We start from the raw sequence: 23,104 nt of genomic DNA on the forward strand, positions 1-23,104 counted from the left end.
AAAACAATAACATAGTAGATATATTGTAAAAGACTGACAATATTTCCCTCCCTCCTATCCCACCTCCCACTTGTTCCATTCTTTACTTTGATCCCGTCCCTTTTCAAAAGTGGGTGCTTCCAACTTCCTTACCCCCAGCCTGCCCTCCCTTCCATCATCCCCCCTCTCATATCCTTGCCCCCCTACTCTCCTGGAGGGTGAGATACCCTATTTAGTGTGTATTTCATTCCCTTCCCAAGCCAAATTCAATGAGAATAAGGTTGATCCATTCCCTTTTGCTTTCCTATTTTTCCCCTCCATTATAACCATTTTCCCTTGCCTCTTCTTTATGAGATAGTTTACCCCATTCTGTCTCTCCCCATCTCCTCTCATTATATTCCTCTCTCACCTCTTAATTTTACCTTTTAAGTATCGTCCCTTCCTGTTAAATTGGTCCTGTGCCCTCTATGTATACATGTAAACATATATATACACATTCACATATGTATTCATATGCCCATATACCCTCATATATACATATATATATTTCTATTCCCTTCAACTATTTTCATACTGACAAAAGTTTCATCAGTTACAGTTATCATTTTTCCATGTAGAAATGTTAATAGTTCAACTTTGATAAGTTCCTTATAATTCCTTTTCCCTGTTTACCTTCTCATGCTTCTCTTGCTTCTTGTATCTGAATGTCAAATTTTCTATTCAACTCTGCTTTTTCAGCAAGAATGCTTGAAAGTTCTCTATTCCACTGAATGACCATATTTTCCCCTGAAACATGATACTCAGTTTTGCAGGGTAGGTGATTCTTGGTTTTAATCCCAGCTCCTTTGACCTCTGGAATATCATATTCTAAGCCCTTCGATCCCTCAGTGTAGAAGCTGCCAGATCCTGGATTATCCTGATTGTGTTTCCACAATATTCAAATTGTTTCTTCCTAGCTGCTTGTAATATTCTCTCCTTAATCTGGGAATTCCAGAAGCTGGCTATAATATTCCTAGGAGTTTTCTTTTTGGGATCTTGTTCAGGAGGTGATGGATGGATTCTTTCAACCTCTGTTTTGCCCTCTGGTTCTAAAACATCAGGGCAGTTTTCTTTGAGAACTTCCTAGAGGATTATTTCTAGGTTCTTACTTTGCTCATGGCTTTCAGGTAGTCCAATAATTTTTAAATTATCTCTCCTGGATCTATTTTCCAGGTCAGTGGTTTTTCCCATGAGATATTTCACATTGCCTTCTACTCTTTCATTTGTTTGGATCTGTTTAACAGCATCTTGATTTCTCATAAAGTCATTAGCTTCCTTTTGCTCCAGTCTAATTCTGAAGCAATGATTCTTCTCATTAAGCTTTTAAGATTCTTTTTCCTTCTGGTGAATTTGGCTTTTTAAGGCATTCTTCTCCTCATTGCCTTGTTGAGCCTCTTTTGCCATTTGAGTTAGTCTGTTTTTTAAGGTGTGATTTTCCTCAGTCAGGCTGTTGACTCTCATTTCATAATTTTTTTGCATCATTCTCATTTCTCTTCCCAATTTTTCCTCTACTTCTCTTATCTGCTTCTTAAGGTCTTCTATGGCCTGTAACCAGCTCGCATTTTCCTTTGAAGCTTTTGGTACAGGAGTTCTGACTTTACTGTCTTCCTCCTGTTCCATGCTTTGCTCCTTTTTGTCCCCAAAACAGGAGTGTAATATTGGAATCTTCTGTCTGCTTTGTTTCCTTTGCCTGGTCACGTCACCCCTCAGTCACTTGACCCCTGGGCTTTCTGCCACCAGACAGGGGACCTTTCGTCCCAAATGCTGGGGTCTTCTCAGCTGCCAGAAGTATTAGATGGGTGCCCTCTCTGAGGCCTCCACACGCTCTGGCAAGCTGGCCGCACACCCCAGGACCTCTACCCTAGACTGCAGTCCAGATCCAAGCAGGCTAAAGCAAGAGGGATTATCCCTCAGACTGGTTGCTTGGTCCCCCTACACTCTGCAGGCCAGGAGCTGAAGCTGTCACGTGGTGCTGGCTGGCTGTGCCCGTGTCTCAGTGGCTTCTCGCCCTGGGGACAAAAGCCCATGCACTCCCACTTACTGGGACCCAAAGTCCAGACTGCACTGACCTCTCACTTTTTCCTTCGCATCTATGTGTTGATAATTCTGGAAATGGCCACAGCTGCTGCTGATCTGGAGTCCCTCCTGTTGGTGGATGGTGAGGCCCGCCCTGGGGCTAAAACGTCCAGCTCACATGGGCATGGGCTCGGCTCGGCTCCCAGAGCACTGTGCTTGGCCAATTCCTGCCAGCCTGCCGGGCTGTCCTCAGCAGGAGGTTAGCTTCTCTGTGTCATTTTGTGGGTTCTGCAGCTCCAAAGTTTGTTCAGAGTCCCCTTTTTACATGAATTGGGGAAGGTGAAAGCCGGAGCTGCTCAGAGGTTGTGCTTCTACTCCATCATCTTGGCTCTGCCCCCCTAAAGTCATTATTTTTTAAAACATTGAATTGATATTAATTTATTTTCACTAGTACTCAAGCAGTGGAACTCAAATTTGGTATTTCTAGGAGCAAAGCTATGTTCATTTCAATTCAAGAGATATTTGTGTTGCAGTTTCTTCTAGAATATCGTTAATAATACTTTTCCCCTCAACCTTCTTACAGTTTTTCTCTTTTGTACTCTGATACATTTGCCATATTGTGTTAAGCATTCCTTTGTTAGACCATAAGCTTCTTGAGGTCAGAGACTGTTCTTATCTAAACTTATTGTTTCTCAGGGCCTAATAGTGCCCTGCATATGGTGGTGGTTGTTACTTCTCCATGGAAATAGCCTGTTACTCCTGGTCTATTAAAAGACCATTGAATTTTTTCCCTAGACTATACTTAATAACACAACAGCAGACAGACCATCTCTGGGCCTCACTTCTTCCACTCCTGCTCATGTGCCACTCCAATCAACAGGCATGTGCTGTGGTTCATATGAGTGCTGATTGTATCAACTTGTCACAGATGAATCAGCTTTTTCTCCTAATTTGTGCTTCCTAACTCTTGACGTCTTATCACTTGTGATTTTTCCATGGATTCAGGCAGTTCTCTGCATTTCTATGCAAGCTTGTCTGTCTATGCTGTATTCATCTGGCACCATCTGACCAGTGAGAGAAATTAGAAATATTATCTTTATAGGCAGTCAGAAAACATTTATCCAGTCAATATTTAGTAAAGACCCATTTTGCGAAATGCATTGTAAAAACTTCTAAGCCTAATTGACCTTTAAGAATATTCACGATAAAGTCAATGAACTTTTAGTTTTCTAGTCTCTGTGTGATTTTGTTGAAATTCGCTAATTTAAAGGGTTTCCCTACCTTTTTAGATACAACAATCTCCACCAAGAGACAAAGTGAAGCTTGATCAAATGGGTATGTTTCTTCAGAATTCTTCTTTGTAATGAATGGGAAACTTGAATGTAGTGGGAGGGGGGAAATTTTAGCCTTTAATTTTATTGCTCAGTCATAATCAAGTATGATAAAAAGCTCCCTGGACTTGGAGTGAGAAGAACTAGATTCAAGTCCCTACTCGCCTACCTTAGTGACATCTATGATAAGTCACTAAACCTCCATAACGTCTATTAAATGGAAATAGTGTTAATACTGCCTACCTCATAGAGTTATTCTTTGTAAAGTTCTTTGAAAGTCATAAAACATAAATTTGAGTGAGAGTTAACAAAATAATAGCCTTTTGGTTTCTCTCCCTCTAAGATAAGTATCCTATTAGAAGTTAAAAGTGTACTCAACAGCTCAAAAAACTTCATGGTTTACCTATAGCTTTTCATTCTACAGAAGGATAGATTGAATTTATTTCTCTGACACATTTTTTATATTTCCCTGGGTTTTGTTAGCCCAACGTGTAAGTTAGAAATAACTGTTGTGAAGGATCTCTAATCTCATGGATATGGAGAATCCCTCGGATAGATAGTGCAGATTGTATCCCCTACTTGTCCTCTCATCCTGTGCAGCTCGTCCTCCTAAATTCTCCTCAGGGGTTCTACCCAACATAGTATAGGTCTTCTTTTTCTTTTGATGTGATATAGATACTATTGGAGTACATCTGATAGCCATTATCTACTACGTCAATAGCTCTAGCATGGCCATCCCACTCCTCTTTTGCAGTCATATAGCCCTCTGATGGCGTCTGTGGGCACTGCTTCTCTTATGCAGTTTTTTAGTAATGTGTTACAGCCTACTTATGCGCATCATGCATCTCCCCATGAAGTCTATGTAGGTGCTTCTCCGTGAAGCATCAGGATGTTGTTAGTATATACTGAGGGATTAAAACGACTTCCAAAAAAAGCATACACCTTCTTTTAGAAGTCCTGGGCTCAGAAACAAAACAGTGTTTCTGGTATTCTTTACTGATTCTGATTTGGTTCCAACTTAACTTTCTAGTATTATCTCTCTAATATTAGTCTTATCTTTCTATCTCCCACAATGTTGAGCACAGTATACTTATAATGGGAATGTAAATTTTGAAGATCTTCCCTGCCCCTTGGCTAAAGTGCACCTGGAGCCTGGGGTGGGAGGCTTGTTTTTCAGTAGATACTTTTTGATTGGCCAGTGGGTCAATAAGGTTGTTACATGCTCTGAGCCAGGAGAAGACTATATAAGTCCTGATGTGTAGCTTTGTTTTGGGGCTCACTTTGAGAAGTGTTCTGTGATTTGATCTGGATTCTGGGAAGCCGTTGTTGAGATCTCCCCCTCGGCTTTGAAGAACCCAGATGTTGAAACCCAGATGTTGATTTGGTGTGGATGTAATGGTTGGACAGTTTGGAAAGCTGTCTACTTGATCTGTTTCTCTGTGTTGGTAATTCTGTCTGTATACTCTGAAGTTCAGGGCGCTGACCTTTTTCCCCTGAACTAGGTAAACGATACCTATTTGACTGATTAAAGTAAGCTTGTTAACCCATTTTGAGTTGCTTTCCTTTAACAAAGCAGATCCAAGAACCTGTGTTGGCAAACACCCTGGGGACGCTGGGGTGCTTGCTGATACAATACTGTACATGACAGATACCTAGTAGATGTTTTCTTGAATGGATGTGAAGGGTCAGAACAAACAAAAAATGTAATTATAGACAGTTCCTTTTCATAGCTGAGGTGACAGATAATTCTGATGACGTTTGTAATATTTGTTTTCTAGAAGTCAAAGGAAGGGTGAGATGAGGGTCTTCTCATTTAGATTTGGATGGGAGAGTAGAGGAAGTGTAAGCTTTGGAATTTATTGTAGGGAGATATCTGGTTAGGAAGGACCACTGTTTTAGATTTATGAGTTGTCACGTGCAGACATAAAAACTTAGATATGACTTCACAATGCAAGTGGGAAATAAACTCATCCAGATGATTGGCCTTTTTTTTAACCTTTTCTGGATGTAACCTTACAGTGAAAGAATGAAATAAAAAGGAGATGTTAAATTTAGGGGAAACGGTAAAGTTGATGAAAGCTTGAGCATCTAATTTGAAACACATATATTAACTCACTTTAATATAAAGAATTAAATTATTCTACTGGAATTTCATAGCATAAAAGTTTTAATATCAAGAAAGATAAATATAGTATCAGCATTTTTAATGTATTAGGTTGACAACCAGGTGGAGTACAGTTTGGATAGACACGAAACTAGTGAGAGTTTTTTTGTAGTGTCCTAGCCTCTAAAAAGATTACTTTTTTTCCTTTGAATATGACTGTACAGACAAGATACATTATCAGTAAGATTTTTTTTTACCACTTTTCATTTATTATTTCATAATGTCCTATTTAGTGATAAACCATATTATATTAAGAAATCTTTAAGAGCTTTATTAGATTGTTGTTGTAGGTTAGCCATGTTATGACTACTTCTTCTAATTATGTTTCCAGGAACATGATTTTACCATGGTCTATCTGAACTTCAGTAGCAAAACATATAATAGTTTTCTACCACTATTTTAATAAAGACTTTTAAATTCCCATCATTACTCTAAAGTTCTTCAGAAGAAACAATCATTATCAGTAATCCACTATGAGAAGTCATCAGATGTATGACATTTTGTGGCTGGAAAATATTTCCACAATTTTTGTTTCACTTAATCCATAAAATCAAACTTAGCTTTTTTTTTTACAGAAATGATAAATTTTGAGGAAAGTATAACTCGATAATATTTTATAGTATTATTTACACTGAAACAAAGTCTTAAAGGAAGATTATAAAGTGAAATTCTTCCCCTTTTGAGTTATTATAAACTTTTTCTTCATAGGGAAGTGATAAATAACAAAAGAATTGTGGTTATTGTTTTTATTTTGTGGACTCTTTCTGTATTGTGATATCTGGTTTCAATCTTGGACATTTCCACTGTAAGAGGAGCAAAATCTTATTTATTAAAAAAGCTAGATTGTGCACATTTTTTATTAATACTACCTTGCTGGGTCTTTACAGAATAATTAGTATTTTCATGAGGTTTGCCTAAACAATTTGAAATAATAAAGTATTAATGCATTAATTTCTTTGCTTCTCTTAAAGATGATTCTAATAAAGATATAGCAAGTGAGGAAGTGAATTTGACCAATGTAAGTGTCCATTATTTTATTATTTTTCTTTCACATATGTATATCTTAAGTGAAAATTAGGATTCTTTCTGAACTTCGATCTCATTTGATTGCACTTAGGACAATGGAGAAGAGAAAATGGTAGCAATTATGCGTCGCCGAGGAAGAAAGCCCAAGCGCTCTTTCACAGGATCCGAAGAGACTGGTATAATTCAAAAGAATTGGTCTTAACTGGTTGAAAATTGTTTTATGTTTTTGGATACAGATAATTTCATCATTTTTAAATCAGTTTTTATTTGTGTTTTTCTTCATTGAGGGAAAAAATCCAATGCTTCACAGCTTGTATTAATATTATATAAATAGTGCAAATTGCTATAATCCCATGTCAGAATTGGTATATTCCAGATGCTTTTCTGAGTACAACTGAATTTTCTATGAATTCTGGCTGTGAACTGCATAAGTAAACTATCTCAAATATGTTTGAGAGATTGTTAAACAAGTGCAAATTGCAAATACTAAAACAAAAAGGAAGTGGAAAACCACTTCTTTTGCTTCCAACTCCCTTTATGAGTTGTTCTTCTAAAATTAGTGACTATAAAAATTAGTGGCTATATCCTTAGAAATTGTATAGAACAACAGTTGAAATTCTGTTTAAGCAGAAGCATCAGAGCCAGAAAGAAAACGTCAGAAATCAATGTCTGAAGCAGTTGAGGACAAGAAAGACCAAGAGTCTGAGGAGGAAGAAGAAGAGGAAGAAGATGATGAGGATGAAAAGTATTCAAGAGCCACAACTAGATCAGCTACAAGATTAGAAGCTCAGAGGTAATTGTCTGTTACAAAGCGTATCATAATCACAGAATATGAGATGAAAGGGATTTCAAAGTCCAGATGATCTCATCTTTACCTGAATTATAATCCCCTTTGAAGAGTATTTCTCCAGCCTTCACATAAAGTTCTCTAGTAAGGAGGAATCCACTATTTTCCAAGATAGCTCATCCCACCCTTGAACAGCTAAAGATATACCTGACATTTATATTTTAAAGGACTTTCTTGGGTTCTAAATTACTCCTTATATCCTTTTGGTCTTTTGTTGGCTTTCTAGCACACTGCATACAGTGGTTATTCTAAACCTCTGTTCTCTTTGAGCCCCCAGCTCCATATCCATACCTCACTTCCTTTGTAAACTCTTGTGAACTTAGTCCATCCTTACCTTTCTTATCCATGGCATTACTCCATCACCTATGTTTGAGAGATTGTTAAACCTTTATTCTCTCCATCTTTTTTGGCCCCTTCTTATCAACCTACAAGCATGCTCATGTCTTTTTGCAACCCTCTTAAGCTGTTGTCTTAACTCTTTCTATCTCTTCCTCCCTTTCTGTGCCATACTTCTAGAGAAAGAACTACTCTCTTTACTTCTACTTCCTCTCTGCCTACTCCCCCTTTAATACCTTAAAATCTTGCATTCATGCCCATCGCTGTGCTAAAACAGCTATTGATTATTTCCTATTTTTTCTTTATATAGCTTGTTTGTACATAGTTGTTTGTCTTTATCTTCCCCATTAGATTATGAGCTCCTCAACAAGGGGGGGACTCTTGCCTTTCTTTGTATTTCTAGCTTTTAGTACAACAGTAGCTGGTACTTCTTAAGAAAGTGCATAATAAATGTTTTATTAATTAACTGACTCATCACGGTCATTAGTGATGTCCTTATCACTAACTCCAATGACCTTTTTTTCTGTCCTTGACCTCTGCATAGCATTTGACACTATAGACCACCCTTTGCATCTTATTGTCTAGGTATCACTAACTTTCCATTATCTCATGTCCATGTTCAAAATATAGCTATATTCTTTGACTCTTCCCTTTCACTCACATCTTGTAAACAACCAGTTGCCAAGTCCTGCAACCCCTCTCCTATCATATCACTTCATCTCCACCACTGTACTTACATGTCCTCAGAACCATTTTGCCTAGACTATTGAAATAACTTCAGCATAAGTTTTCCCATAGACTTTTAGAGTAGAAAGGGATTTCACTGGCTTTCTAATCTGTATCTGAGCAATATTCCAGAAATGTCAAAGACCTTAAGAGAACAGGACACTACCACCAGAAGTAGTTCATTCTTCTTTTGGATAACTCTCTTTGCTAGAAAGGTTTTTCTTATATCAAGCCAAAATATTCCTCTTTCCAATTTTTACCCATTGCTCCTAGTTCTGTCCCGTGCGTCCAAATAAAAGAAATCTAATCCCTTTTCCTTTTTACACCCCTTCAAATATACTTCCATTGTCCACCCGATGTCTTGTCATCTTCAGATTAAACATTTCCAATTCCTTCAGCTGATCCTCAAACATTCTGATCTTAAGACCCCTTTAAGCCATCCTAGTTACCTTCTTTTCAGTACTCTCTAATGTCCTTAAATTGTGACTCAGAACTAAATGTAATATTCTTCATATGACCTGACCAGGACAAAAGAAAAGAGTAGGAATCTTGAAAATTAAGGACACATTTACCTTTTTCCAGTTCTGTCCATCTCTCCCATTCTCTGTGATATTTCAGAAATCATTGACCATCTTTCAAAGATGACTGCTGAGCAATGTAGGAATTTGTTTTGTTTAATTATATATATTTGTTGCAAAGATTATGTTTTTCTTTCCTTCCCACTCAGTGGGGAAAGAGTGTTAGAAAGAAAAAAAAAGAAATGCTTCAAAAAAAGATAAAAGATGTTTAATCGCTGATGACTTGAACTCAGGGGTTCTCTCTTATTATCTTATCTCCTTGGATGTTAGCTGTCTGTTAGCCATTTGTGTTCTGTCTTTTCCATTCTGTATCCTTGGCAGACAACAGAAACAGAATTAAAATTAAGCAGCTTTACCTTCTCTTGTCACTTATCCTATCCATTCCAAAGAAGTTCCATCCCTTCTTTGATTAATCAGTCTGTTAGTATGTATATGCTTATTACATGCCAGGAACTGTTGGATATTAGGAATTCAAAGAAAAAAAATTAAGCTGTCCTTGGCCTCAAGCTTACTTTGATTTTCCTCTTTATCCCAATTTCACTTTTTAAAATCCATTTTATTTTTTGTTTTTTCCTTTTTTCCCCCCACTTAATAGTATTTTTTTCCAATTACATGTAAAGATAGTTTTCAACATTTGCTTTTATAATATTTTGAATTCCAAATTTTTCCTCCCTCTCCTCCCTCTTCCTAAAGATGGCAAACAATCTGATAAAAGTCATCTATATAAAGTAATATTAAATTTATTTCTACATTAGTCAAGTTGTGAAAGAAGAATCAGAACAAAATGGAAAAACCACAAGAAAGAAAAAAAGGGAAGATAGTATGCTTTGATCTGCATTAAGACTCCATAATTCTTTCTCTGGATACGGATAGCATTTTCCAACATCAGTCTTTTGGAATTGTCTTAGATCATTGTATTACAGAGAAGAGCTAAGTTTAACAAAGTCAGTCACTGCAGTGTTGCAATTTTTGTGTATAGTGTTCTTCTAGTTCTGCTCACTTCACTCAGCTTCACTTCATGCAGCTCTTTCCAGGTTTTTCTAAAGTCTACCTGCTTGCTCACCATTTCTTATGGAACAATAGTATTCCGTTACATTCATATGCCATTTCTCAATTGATGGGCATCCCCCTCAATTTCCAACTCTTTGCCACCACAAAAGGGGATGCTATAAATATTTTTGTACATCTGGGTCCTTTTCCATTTTTTATGATCTCTTTGGGATACAGACCTAGGAGTGATATTATTGGATAAAAGGGTATGCATAGTTTTAGAGCCCTTGGGCATTTCTCCAGAATGGCTGGATTAGTTTACAATTCCACCAGCAATGCATTAGTGTCCCAATTTTCCCACATTTTCTCCAGTATTTATCATTTTCCTTTTCTGTCATATTAGCCACTCTGATAGGTGTGGAGTGGTACCTCAGAGTTGTTTTAATTTGCATTTCTGTAATCATTGGTGATTTATAGCATTTTTTCATATTACTATAGATAGCTTTAATTACTTCATCTGCAAACTGCCTATTCATATCCTTTGACGATTTTATCAGTTGTGGAATGACCTAAAAAGAATACATTCTTTTCAGTTTGGCTCAGTTCTCCATTATTTAAGAAATGAGTCCTTTACCAGAAACACTGACTGTAAAAATTGTTTCCCATCTTTATGCTTTCCTTCTAATCTTGGTTGCATTGTCTTTGTGCAAAAACTTTTCATTTTAATGTAATTAAAATTATTTTGCATTTCATAGTGTTTTCTATCTCTTATTTGTTCATAAATTCTTCCCTTCACCATAAATCTGGCAAGTAAACTATTCTTTGTTCTCTTAATTTGCTTATGGTATCACCCTTTATGTCTAAATCATGTACCCATTTTGACCTTATCTTGGTATACTGTATGAGAGTTTGTCTATGCCTAGTTTCTGCCATACTGTTTTCTAGTTTTCCCTGCATTTTTTGTCAAATAGTGACTTCTTATCACAGCAGCTGGAATTTGGGGATTTATCGAAGAGTTTGATTACTGTAGTCATTTACTGCTGTATCTTATGTACCTAACCATTTCCACTGATCTATCACTCTATTTCTTAGCCAGTATCAAATACTTTTGGTGATTACCACTTTATAATATAATAGTTTTAGATCTGGTATGGCTAATCTACCTTCCTTTGCATTTTTGGTTTTGGTTTTGGTTTGTTTTTTTACATCCCCTTGATATTCTTGACCTTTTGTTCTTCCAGATGAATTTTGTTATTATTTTTTCTAGCTCTATAAAATAATTTTTGGTAGTTTGGTATGACACTGAATGAGCAAATTAATTTTAGTAGAATTGTCGTTATTGTTGTATTAGCTTGGCCTACCCATGAGCGATTGATATTTTTCCAAATGTTGAGACTTTGTGTGAAGTGTTTTTTTTTTTTTATTTTGTTCATATAGTTCCTAAGTTTGTTTTGGCAGGCAGACTCCCAAATATTTTATATTGTTTATAGTTATTTTAAATGGAATTTCTCTTTCTATCTCTTACTGCTGGACTTTATTAGTATTATATAGAAAAGCTAATGATTTATGTGTGTTTATTTTATATCCTGCTACTTTGCTAAAGTTCATTATTTCAAGAAGTTTTTTAGTTGATTCCCTAGTATTCTCTAAATATACCATCATATCATCTGGAAAGAGTGATAGTTTTATTTCCTCATTGCCTATTCTGCTTCCTCCAGTCTCTTCTCTTATTGCTAAAGGTAACATTTTTAGTACAATATTGAATGATATTGGTGATAATGGGCATCCTCTTTTCTCTCCTGATCTTGGGAAAAGCTTCTAGCTTATCTCCATTACATATAATGCTTGCTGATGATTTTAAATAGATATTACTTACCATTTTAAGGAAAACTATTTATTCCCATACCCTCTAATCTTTTTCATAGGAATGGGTGCTGTATTTTGTCAAAAGCTTTTTCTGCATCTTTTGAGATAATCATTTCTGTTAGATTTGTTATTGATATGGTCAGTTATGCTGATAGTTTTGCTCATATTGAACCAGCCCTGAATTCCTGGTATAAATCCCACCTGGTAATAGTATATTATCCTTGTAATAAATTACCGCAATCTCTTTGCTAATATTGTATTTAAAAATTTTTGCATCAATAGGCATTAGGGAAATTGGTCGATAATTTTCCTTCTCTGTTTTGGTTCTTCTTGATTTATTTATTAGTGCCATATTTGTGTCATAAAAGGAAGTTAGTAGGACTCCTTCACCTGTTTTTCAAAATAGTTTATATAGAGTTAGAATCAATTGTTCTTTAAATGTTTGGGAGAATTCACTTGTAAATCCATCTGGGCCCTGGAGATATTTTCTTAGGGAATTCATGGATGGCTTATTCAGTTTTTCAATTTCTTTTTCTAAAATGGAGTTAAGTATTTTATTTCCTCTTCTGCTAATCAGAGCAATTCGTATTTTTAAAAATATTCTTCCATTTCACTTAGATTGTGAGATTTATTGGCATACAGCTGTGCAAAATGTCTCCTAATTATTGCTTAAGTTTCCTTTTCATTGGTGGTAAATTCACCCTTTTCATTTTTGATAGTTATTTTGGTTTCTTTCCTTTTTTAAAGTCAAATTAACCAAAGGTTTATCTATTTTATTGGGTTGTTTTATAAAACTAGCTCTTAGTTTTGTTTATTAGCTCAATAGTTTTCCTACTTTGAATTTTATTCATCTCTCCTTTGATTTTCAGAATTTCTAATTTGGTATTTAATTGTAGAGTTTTAATTTGTTCTTTTTCTAGCCTTTTAACTGTATGCTCAATTCAGTGATCTGCTCTTTCTACACCTTATTTATGTAAGCATTTAAAGATATAAAGTGTCCCCTAAGAACTGCTTTGGCTACATCCCCTAAGTTTTGGTGTGCTGCCATATTGTTGTTCTCTTTGATGAAATTATCAGTTGTTTCTATGATTTGTTGTTTGACTCACTTATTCTTTAGAATTAGATTATTTCGTTTCCAATTAGTTTTTAATTTGTTTTTCCATGGCCCCTTATTGCACATAATTTTTATTGTATCATGATCTGAAAAGGGTGCATTTAATATTTCTACCTTTCTGCATTGGATTATGAAGTTTTTAATGTCCTAATATGTGGTCAGTTTTTATGTAGGTTCCATGCACTGCTGAGAAAAAAATATATTCCTTTCTATCCCCATTCATTTTTCTCCAGAGGTCTAGCATTTCTTAACTTTTCTCCAACTTTATTCACCTTCTTCACATCTTTATTATTTTGTAATTAGATTTTTCTAGTTCTAAGAGGGGGAGTTTAAGATCCCCCACTAGTATAGTTTTGCTGTCTACTCCTCTAAGAATTTGGATGCTACACCACTTGGTGCATATGCATTTAGTATTGATATTGGTTCATTGCCTATCGTACCTTTTAGCAAGATGTAGTTTCCTTCCTTATCTATTTTAATGGGATCTATTTTTACTTTTGTTTTGTCTGAGATTAGAATTGCTACTCCTGGTTTTTTCCTTCAGCTAAAGCATAATATATTCTACTCCATTTTATCCACTCTGCTCTCCACTTCCATTTTGTGGGAGAATTCATCCCATTTATATTCACAGTTATGATTACTAACTGTGTTTTTCCCTCCATCCTATTTCCCCTTCACTTACACTTTTCTCTCTCCTTCCACCCTGTACCTCCTCACCAGTGTTTTGCTTCTGACTACCACCTCCCTCTATCTGCTCTCACCTCTATCAGCCTCCTTCCCTTTTCTTTCTCCTCCTACTTCTGCAGTCTCTTCTTTCCATCCCCCCCCACCCACTTTCTTTCCCCCTTCCCCTCTGACTTCCATATAGGGGAAGATAAATTTCTATGCCCTACTTAATGTGTGTTATTCCCTCTTTGAGTGGAATCCAATGAGAGTAAGGTTCATACAGTACTCACCCCCCCCTTCGTTCTTTACCTCTACTGTAAAAGGTCTTTTGTACCTCTTCATGTAATATAATTTACCTTATTCTGCCTCCCCCTTTCCTTCTCTCTGAGTTCAATCCATTATTTCATTATTTTTTTTGTCATCACATCAAAGTCAACTTATACCCCACACCCTCTGCCTATATATATCTCTTCTAAATGCACTAACAGATACAGTTCTCAAGAAGCACAAGTATCATCTGGTGTAGAGATATAAACAGTTTAACCTTTTTAAATAACGTGTTTGTTTTTTTTTCTTTCCTGTTTACTTTTTTAATTTTTTTTTATGTTTTATTACTATTCTTTTCTTTTTTCTAAATCATAAGTCATTTGCCTCAACTCTCCTCCCCTTGTAACACATAAGTGCAGTCAGGCAAAACAAATCATTTTATTAGCCATGTTTTAAAAAGGTATACACAGTGCCATGTTTGTAGACCGCCGCTTCTCTATTGAAAGAAAGGAGACATAGCTCATTATTAATCTTCTGAGGGACACTTCATTGATTATTGGTCTTCCAATCCCATTTTTCTTTAAATTATTGCAGCATGCACAGTTTTCTCCTGGTTTTGATCATTTTTTTTTCAGATCCTATTTACTTTTTTATATTTCTTTCGAATCTTGTATTTGAAGATTAATTTTCTGTTCATCTCTCGTTTTTCATTAGGAAAGTTTGAAAATCCCCTATTTCATTGAATGTCCATCTTTTCCCCTGAAAGATTATGCTCAAATTTTGTTAGATAGTTGATTCTTGGTTATAATCCTTTGCTTCCAGAATATCATATTCCAAACCCTTCAGTCTTTTAAAATGTAGAAGCTTCTAAGTCCTGTGTAATCCTGAATGTGGCTCCTTGATATTAAAATTTTTTTTTCTGACTGCTTGTAGTATTTTCTCCTTGACCTGATAATCTGGAATTTGGCTGCAATATTCTTTGGAGTTTCATTTTGACATCTCTTTGAGGAGGTGATTAGTGGATTATTTCAATGACTATTTTACCCTCTGGTTCTAAGATATCAGGGTAGTTTTCTATGATAATTTCTTGAAAGATGTTGTATAGGCTCTTTTTTTTTTTATTTTCCAGGTTAGCTGTTTTTCCAGTGAGATAGTTTACATTTTCTTGTATTTTTTCATTCTTTTGATTTTGACTGATTCTTGATGTCTCAATAGTCATTAGCTTCCACTTGCCCAATTCTAATTTTTAAAGAATTATTTTCTTCTGTTAGCTTTTGTACCTTTTCCATCTGGCCAATTCTGCTTTTTAAGGAGTTGTTTTCTTCAGTCAGTTTTGTCCTTCCTTTTCCAAACTGTTGACTCTCTTGCATACGTCTCATTTCTTTTCCCAATTTTTTTCTGTCTCTTTTATTTGACTTTTTAAATCTTTTTTTGAGCATTTCCAAGAAGACTTTTTGGGCTTCAGACCAGTTCATATTCCCCTTTGATGTTTCACATGTAGGCATTTTGACAGTGTTGTCCTTTTCTGAGTTTGTGTTTTGATCTTCCCTCTCACCATAGTAGCTTTCTGTGGTCAAGGCTCTTTTTTTCTTCTTACTCATTTTTTGCACATTTCATGACTTTTAAAATTGGACTCTGCTTCTGGGCCACAGGGGGCACTATCCCAAGCTTCTTGTGCTAGAGGCTAGGAGCCTCGTCACTGGCTTATGCACTGGGGCCTCGGGTGCTGGCAGCGTGCTTACTGAGCTGGGATGAGTCGACCTACTTGGCACCTGTTGTTGCCTGGGTTCTGGGACTGTCAGTTTGCCTTATGTACTGGATCTGGAGGCTTCACAGCTGCTGGCTTGCTGTGCCACTGCCCTGCCTAGCCAGGACCAAGAGTCCTGGGTTGCTGATCTGTACTGTGACTAAGAGCCTCTTACTGTCTTGCCTTGACACCTTCCATACTATGCCCCCCTTTTACCCAAGTGAGACAGACCTTTCTTGAAGTCCTTCTAAATCATCTTAAGCTAGAAAATTGTTTCCTTCTGTTTTTTTGTAGGTTCTGATGCTCCACAATCCATTTGAAGGCTTGATTCAACATTGTTTCCAAGGGAAACTAGGGAGAATTCAGACAACTTCCTGGCTTCTCTCTGCCATCTTGGCTCTGCCCCCAAGCTAAATCCATTTTAGATTTCTTTGTCAATCCCAGATCATTTTGAGCTTTGCCTCTCCTGATACTTATCATAAAACCATTTTTTAACTCATTCACTTTTATGTGCTCTTGCTTCCATCTTTCAAACATTTTTGTTTTTATTTTTAATCTAGATTGGTCAGTGAGTTTCTTGTATCCATGTCTTGTCTCCTAAGAAAATTCTTGGATTTTGTGTCTTACTTAATTCTCCAGAATTCCCATTCTCTTGAGCTGACTTTTTTGGTAAAATTTTAGTCCATAAGATCATTTTTATAACCATCCTCTGAGTGCTTTAAATCTGTTCTGCCCAAATCGGGTGAATTCAGACTTTGCCTGACTTTCTTTCCTCTTCTACCACAAATTCTAAAGTGGAATGTTCACTACCCACCAAGGTTACTGTTATTTCCACTCCAGCATCCAGTTCTTTCATGTTCATGTAAATCAGGTCCAGAATAGAAATTCCCTTTATTGGCTCCTCTATCATTTGAAGGATAAAATTAGTATTACGCCAAGTCATGAAAATAGTGGTTGTTCTAGTTTTGGCAGAGAGAGGGCTCCAGCAGATGTCCAGATAATTGAAGTTCCTCATTCGTATTATATGATACAAGCTTATAATCTATTTCCTAAACTCATCATTTCTTTCTTTCTTTTTCTTCAGGTGGTCTGTTTTATACTCTAATGACAATATCACTCCCATTTCTGCTTCCATTGATCTTCATTCAAATGTTCTCCTATATGCTAAACCCTATTCATGCCTCGATTTCTTCACTAAATTATATCTTTGATATGTCATGCTGCTCCAACCCTCTTTCTACCTCTCCTGTTCCTTTTCAGTAAGTTACACCCTTCCATAACCATATTCCAATCAGTTATAAGTTTCATCCACCAATTGTCAGTCATGTTGATGAGTTCAGATTTGCATTCTTGCGTTAGGATTTCTAATTCATCCATTTTACAATTTTTTACTCATTTGCTGTTAAGTGCTCTTGGAAGGCACACTATGGAAGTGTGTTTATTTAAGTATAGATATCTATGTTGTTTTTCCTGTTTGTCTTTGTAGATCCCTCGGTCTCTATTCACAGAGCTTTACACATAGTAAACAGTCAGTACATGTTGAAGTTAAATCCTTCATGCTACAACTTAAATTCATTAATTTTCATTCTTTAGAACAGCTCTGTATTTTCTCGTTCTGTAACGTCTATACCAATTCACAGCTTCACCATCCATTACTGCATTCTCTTATTTTATAGTTGAGGAAACTGAGGCCCTGGGCCTCAGCTATAAAATGAGAGTTTGACTAGATAACCTCTGAGGTTCATTCTATGATCCTGTGAAGATAGTATGTGTGCTTTCAATTTTTAGCCTTTTGTTTCTTTTTTATACTATTTATTTCTTATCCTGTAATCATAGTTATTGCTTTCCAAGTTTTCTTTGTCCTGTTTACTTTGTGGAACCCAGAACAGAATCCAGTAGTTATTCTCGTTAACACCTGAGCAACCTGACTCATTTCAAATTCAGCAAACATTTGTTAAGGGCATGCTGTGTTGAAGCCATTGTGCCAAGCCCTGAAGAGAAGTTAGTAAGTTGTGATTCTTGCCCTTCAGGAGCTAATAGTTTATGAGGAGAAAATAATATGTGTGCAAAAGTCATTGGAATGAAATAATAGGATGTAAATACTTTTAAGATCTGTACTATGGGAAATAAACCTAGGGAAGAGATTACTTTTGACTGAGGGGCTAAGAGAAGGTGATAGGAGTCAAAGATAACTGAGGTTTGAGAATGAGTACCTAGAAAGATGAAAAGTCAAGGGGGAAAAAAAATAGGTTTTGTTTTAAAAAAAAAAATTAGGTGTGCTTTGTACTTGTTGAATTTGAAGAATCTGTGGGATATCAGTGTTAAATTATCTAGAAGGCAGTTAAAGATACTGTTCTGGAACTCAGAAAAGAGAGTGCTAAAGATAACAGATTTGAGAATCATCTATATAGAGCTAATAATTGAACCCATACAAGAAGAAGAGATTAACAAAAGAGAAAGCTTCATTTGCTATTATAACCTCCATCAGTATTTGTTCAAAAATCATTCCTCATTTTGTATATGTGCTATTTTTGCTCTTTTAGTGTAACATTCCCCATCCATAATTTCATTCTCAGCCTCTAACCAACTTCCCTACTTAACAGTGTTCTCAATTGTTTTTCTTGATTTCACAGGCTGTTAACATTTTGCAGCTTGGATCATGCTTTATTTCTATCATCCAGGGTTAATGAGATTATTCAGGAACACTTAAAATAAAAACACCACCTCACAGATTTCTGCTTACGCCATTCAGAAGTTGACCCAACTGCAAAAATGTCAAATAATAATAGTAACAAGGTGTTTTGGCCTTTACTCCAAAAATTTAAAATCCACCCATTTACCTTGCAGCTAGATTTTATACATTGCTAGTCATTTATGCCTACCTTTGCTTTGTTAGAGAATCATAGATCTAATTGCTGCAAGAAAGCATCACTCAAGTCATCTAGTCCAGCCCATTTGACTTTAGTCAAGTAATGTTTTCTTGTCCCCAATTTATAAAAAAGGAAGCGGGACCAGAAAAATTCAAGTTTACCCAAAGTTATACAACAAACAAGTAGAAATTAAAATTCCGCTTCATACAGTCCCTTTTCCACTGTGACATATTCTTTCCTTATGTTCTATGAGGACCAAGCCACTAAAGTGGCTGAAATCCTTTAAGTTCTTAAAGCATTTTATAAATGGGAATTTATTATTTTTGTTGTTATTGCATTAAAGTAATGAGTACTTTATGAGTCCATTTCTTTTTTTCATTTTGTGGTTCTTTGAAAATACCTACCAGTTTGCCTCATTTAGATTCACTTTTTACAAGTGAATTTTTTAAAAAAATATTACATGTACTGTATGATTTTGTTGACTAATGAAGTATTAGAACCTTTTTTCAGTTATGTTAGGGATTTAAAGTTTCCAAAGTTACCCGTATCCCTTTTGGGTTTTAAGAGCTTTCCTTGGGGCGGCTAGGTGGCACAGTGAATAGAGCAACCTCCCTGGAGTCAGGAGGACTTGAGTTCAAATCCAGCCTCAGACACTTAATACAAAACTAACCGTGTGACCTTGGGCAAATCACTAAACCCAATTGCCCCTCCAAAAAGCAAAAAGAAAAGTCTGAAAAATCAAAAGAGCTTTCCTTTTTTTTTTTTGTTTCTGGTGCCCTGGCACCTTCATAGTATACCTCCCTTTCTCAGAAGCAGTCACAAATGCCTTAGAATTTCAGACTGTATTCATCCCTCGTACCTACAGCACAGTTGTTTTTTTTTTTAATCTGTTTCAGAAAACAGCCAAGCAAGCCAGCTACACGTGCCACTTCCAAACTTGGCAGCCCAGAAACATTTTCTCCTAGAAATCGCCAAAAATTAGCAAAAGAGAAGTTGTCCACCAGGGAAAAAGTTAGTAAATCTCCCCCATTAGGAAGGTAAGTCTTTACTTGCATTTAAGTCACTTTAAGCCCCTGAGAAAGTTGGTTGTTTTTTTCCTGCAGTAATGTTTCCTCTGTTTAAGTTATTGTCCTAACAAATATTTTATCAGCTGCCTTTTGGCATTGCTAATTTCCAGTAGAGAAAAGAAAGGGGTTAGAAAAGACCCTTTTTATTACCTACCTCACAAAGAAATGCTCACCAGATTACCTCTTGAACTGTTCCTTCAGTGTTACCTGAGAGCCTTGTTCTCAGGATTAAATGACACAGGACAGGCAAGTCACTGTACCAGCAGTGAAGTGGTGTTGTCATCAACATACTCCTTAGCTGAACATACACAGTGTTCCAAGTAAGGAGGGGAGACGTCTGGAAACACAGGGCTTGTCCAGCATGAATGTATTAATTGCTAATGCCTACCAGCTGCATTCAAGGTACCCAAGATAAGGTATGCAAGCAATAGTGGAAAAAATCTTAGGCTTAACCTAAAGCACAAAAGGAAAAGTCATTAAACATGAGGCTTAGTTGGTTACATGCACTAATTTCATGAAATAAAGTTAAGACAGAAATTGTCTCAGCATCAGTCAACCTAGTGTACAGTGTGACAGTATAGAGGACCTTATATGGACACAATCGTGTGTACCTTAGGAACACAGTATATATAGCGTATGGCACTTAGAAATGGACTAGCACTCTTTCTTAGCATTAAACAAGCTTGTGAAACAAGGAAACAAAGCCATTTCTATTAGTTAACATTCTGTCCGAAGGACATCCTCTCACAGCACACTCTGCTTCCCTCAGAGGACCCTGTCCCCTCTGCTTAATATCACACTCATTCCTGCCTTGCTCACTTCTGCTTGTTTTAATTCTGTTAACAGTAGCTCTCACTTCAGTAGCTCTTTAAAGTTTACAGTATCACTTTCTCAAAACAATTACTTGAAGTAGGAAATATATCTTTTGTGTACTTTTTTTTGGTCTTTATTAATTTGTTTACTTTTAGTTTACAGGATTCAGTTCCACAATCGCTTGAGTTTCAAATTTTCTCCCTCTCCTTCCCCTCCCTCCCCCCATAGTGGTATACAATCAAATATAGGATCTGCAAATACTTTTACTTTAGTCAGGTCGTAAAGAAAGAGTGTAACCGATGGAATGAACAGTGGGAAAGAGGAAACAAAACCAAACAGGAAGAAGAAAGAGAGCAGGTAGTTTGCTTCAGTCTGCATTCGAACTCTGTTTCTAGTTCTTTCTCTGAATGTAGTCATCTCCTTCCATCATGAGTCTTTTGGAGTTGTCTTACAACCTTGCGTTTCTAAGAAGTTTCCAGTCAATCAGAGTTGGTCGTCACACATATGTTGTGTCTGTAATTGTGTACAAATTTCTCCTGATTCTGCTCTTCTCAGCATCAGTTTGTATAAGTCTCTCCAGGTAAATATTAAAGTCCATCTGCTCCTCATTTCTTATAGCACAATAGTATTCCATTAAATTCATATACCACAACTTGTTAAGCCATTCCCCAATTGATGGGTATCCCCTTAATTTCCAGTTCTTTGACATCACAAAAAGAGCTGCAATAAATATTTTTGTGCATACGGGTTTTCCTCCCACTTCTATGATCCTCTTTGGGATACAACCCTACAAGTGGTATTACTGGAGCAAAGGGTATGCAGTTATTTATAGCCTTTTGGGCATAGTTCCAGATTGCTCCCCAGAATGGTTGGATCAGTTCACAACTCCACCAGCAATGCATTAGTGTTCCAGTTTTTCCACATCCTCTCCAGCATTTGTCATTTTCCTGTTTTGTCATCTTAGCCAATCTGACTGGTGAGATGTGGTACCTCACAGTTGTTTTGATTTGCATTTCTCTAATCAATAGTGATTTAGAGCATTTTTTTTCATATGCTTATAGATATCTTTAATTTCTTCCTCTGAAAATTGCTTGTTCATATCTTTTGACCATTTATCAATTGGGGAATGACTTGTATTCTTATAGATTTGACTCAGTTTTCTGTATATTTTAGAAATGAGGCCTTTATCAGAGATACTGGTCTTTTGTCTATTTTTTTAAAAATGAGGAAACTGAAGCTTAACAAGAGTAGTATTAATGTAGTCATGGTTACATAACTCTTTGAGGTTTAGCTGAGCATTTCACATGTACTATTTCATTTGGTGCTCACAACAATCCTGAGAGCTAGTTACTGTAGGTATTATTATCCCTCTTTTACAGATTAAAACCTCTGGCTCAGAAAGGTTAAATGACTTTCCCACAGTCATACAGCTAGTAAGTGTTAGCAACCAAATATGAACCCAAGTTTCATCAGTGTTAACTTACCCTCTTAACTGTGAGTATACACCAAGGCTCCCTCTGATGCCCTCTTCTCTTTTATCTCTGCCGCTCTCACTTGGTGTCCTTATCTATTCCCATGGATTTAATTATCATCCAAGCAGATGAGTCTCTCATAGATAGATTCCTAATCTCTGCCCTGAAATCATCAGCTCCCATGGATTTTTTTTTATCACTATACAGCTGTCATTATATCTAATACATTATATATTCCTAGTCTTTCCCCTGCTCATCACCTTCCTGTTGGACATTTCTAATTCAAATGCCTTTCAGGCATCTCAGACTCAGCATGTCCCAAAAAAGATTCTTTCTTCAGAATCCCTCTCTCATTCCAGACCTTCCTATTTCTCTTGAGAGCACAACTGTCCTTCTAATCACACAAGTTTGAAACTTCAGTCTTCCTGGATTCTTCACTCTCCCTCATTCTGCATGTCAGATTTTGTCAGTTCCTGCCTCTACACCATTTTCTCTGTACTCATGAAGCCACAACCTCAGTTCAGGGTCTCATTCCTTTTCTTCCATAGTAACTTCCTCACTGTTCTTACTGCCTCAGGTCTTTCTACTGTCCAATTCATGTTGAGGATCAAACACAGACGTCTGTTGTGAGTAGAAACCTTTGCTACCTGGCTCCAATATCCCTACTCTTCTTCCACAACCACCTCTTCACATGCTATTTTTCTCATCCCCCAGCCTTTGTGCTGTCCCATATCCTTTGTCCATGCCTTTACTCAGGCCTGGAATGCCCTCACCCTTATCACCACCTCGTCAAAACCGAAGGGCTACCTTCCACATGAAGTTTTTCCTGATTCCCCAACTGTTAGTATCTCCCTTCACCCCTTGAAAAATACCTTATAATTTATTGTGCAGATATTTGTATATACTAATACATAAGCTCCAAAACTGCCTTATGTATGCATTTTTATCCCCACTGCCTGCTACAATGCCCAGGACCCAGTGGACATCAAATCCTTGTTGTTTAAATAGCAAGAGCTTTCTGGAAATGAAATGATTGAAATATTAAGTCCCATATCCCTGGAGTTGGGGTGGAGTCTGGATGGTGCCAGATTTTTTAAGGATATAAATATTTGGGGGAAGCTAGATGGCACAGTGAATAGAGCACCAACCCTGGAGTCAGGAGGACCTGAATTCAAATCCAGCCTCAGACA

General features: G+C 36.6%; 1 protein-coding gene across 8 annotated transcripts in view; it reads left to right on the plus strand.

The window, feature by feature from the left end:
• The window catches only part of BOD1L1 (biorientation of chromosomes in cell division 1 like 1), a 95,859-nt gene that overhangs the window by 67,081 nt on the left and 5,674 nt on the right, over positions 1-23,104 (plus strand). For 2 of the 8 annotated variants that reach the window (XM_069069654.1, XM_069069671.1), the window contains exons 22-27: positions 3,324-3,369; positions 6,501-6,547; positions 6,647-6,731; positions 7,183-7,348; positions 19,459-19,599; positions 22,492-22,540. In XM_069069654.1, the coding sequence (XP_068925755.1) occupies positions 3,324-3,369; positions 6,501-6,547; positions 6,647-6,731; positions 7,183-7,348; positions 19,459-19,599; positions 22,492-22,540 (534 nt within the window). The remainder of the gene's footprint in view (positions 1-3,323; positions 3,370-6,500; positions 6,548-6,646; positions 6,732-7,182; positions 7,349-19,458; positions 19,600-22,491; positions 22,541-23,104) is intronic. The other 6 variants (XM_069069662.1, XM_069069681.1, XM_069069698.1 and 3 more) reach the window with 6 other exon arrangements.

The sequence above is a fragment of the Petaurus breviceps genome, unplaced genomic scaffold (genome assembly GCF_028583685.1).
Source record: "Petaurus breviceps papuanus isolate PSGF00001 unplaced genomic scaffold, PetGlider_PUasm1.0 140, whole genome shotgun sequence".
NCBI lineage: Eukaryota > Metazoa > Chordata > Mammalia > Diprotodontia > Petauridae > Petaurus > Petaurus breviceps.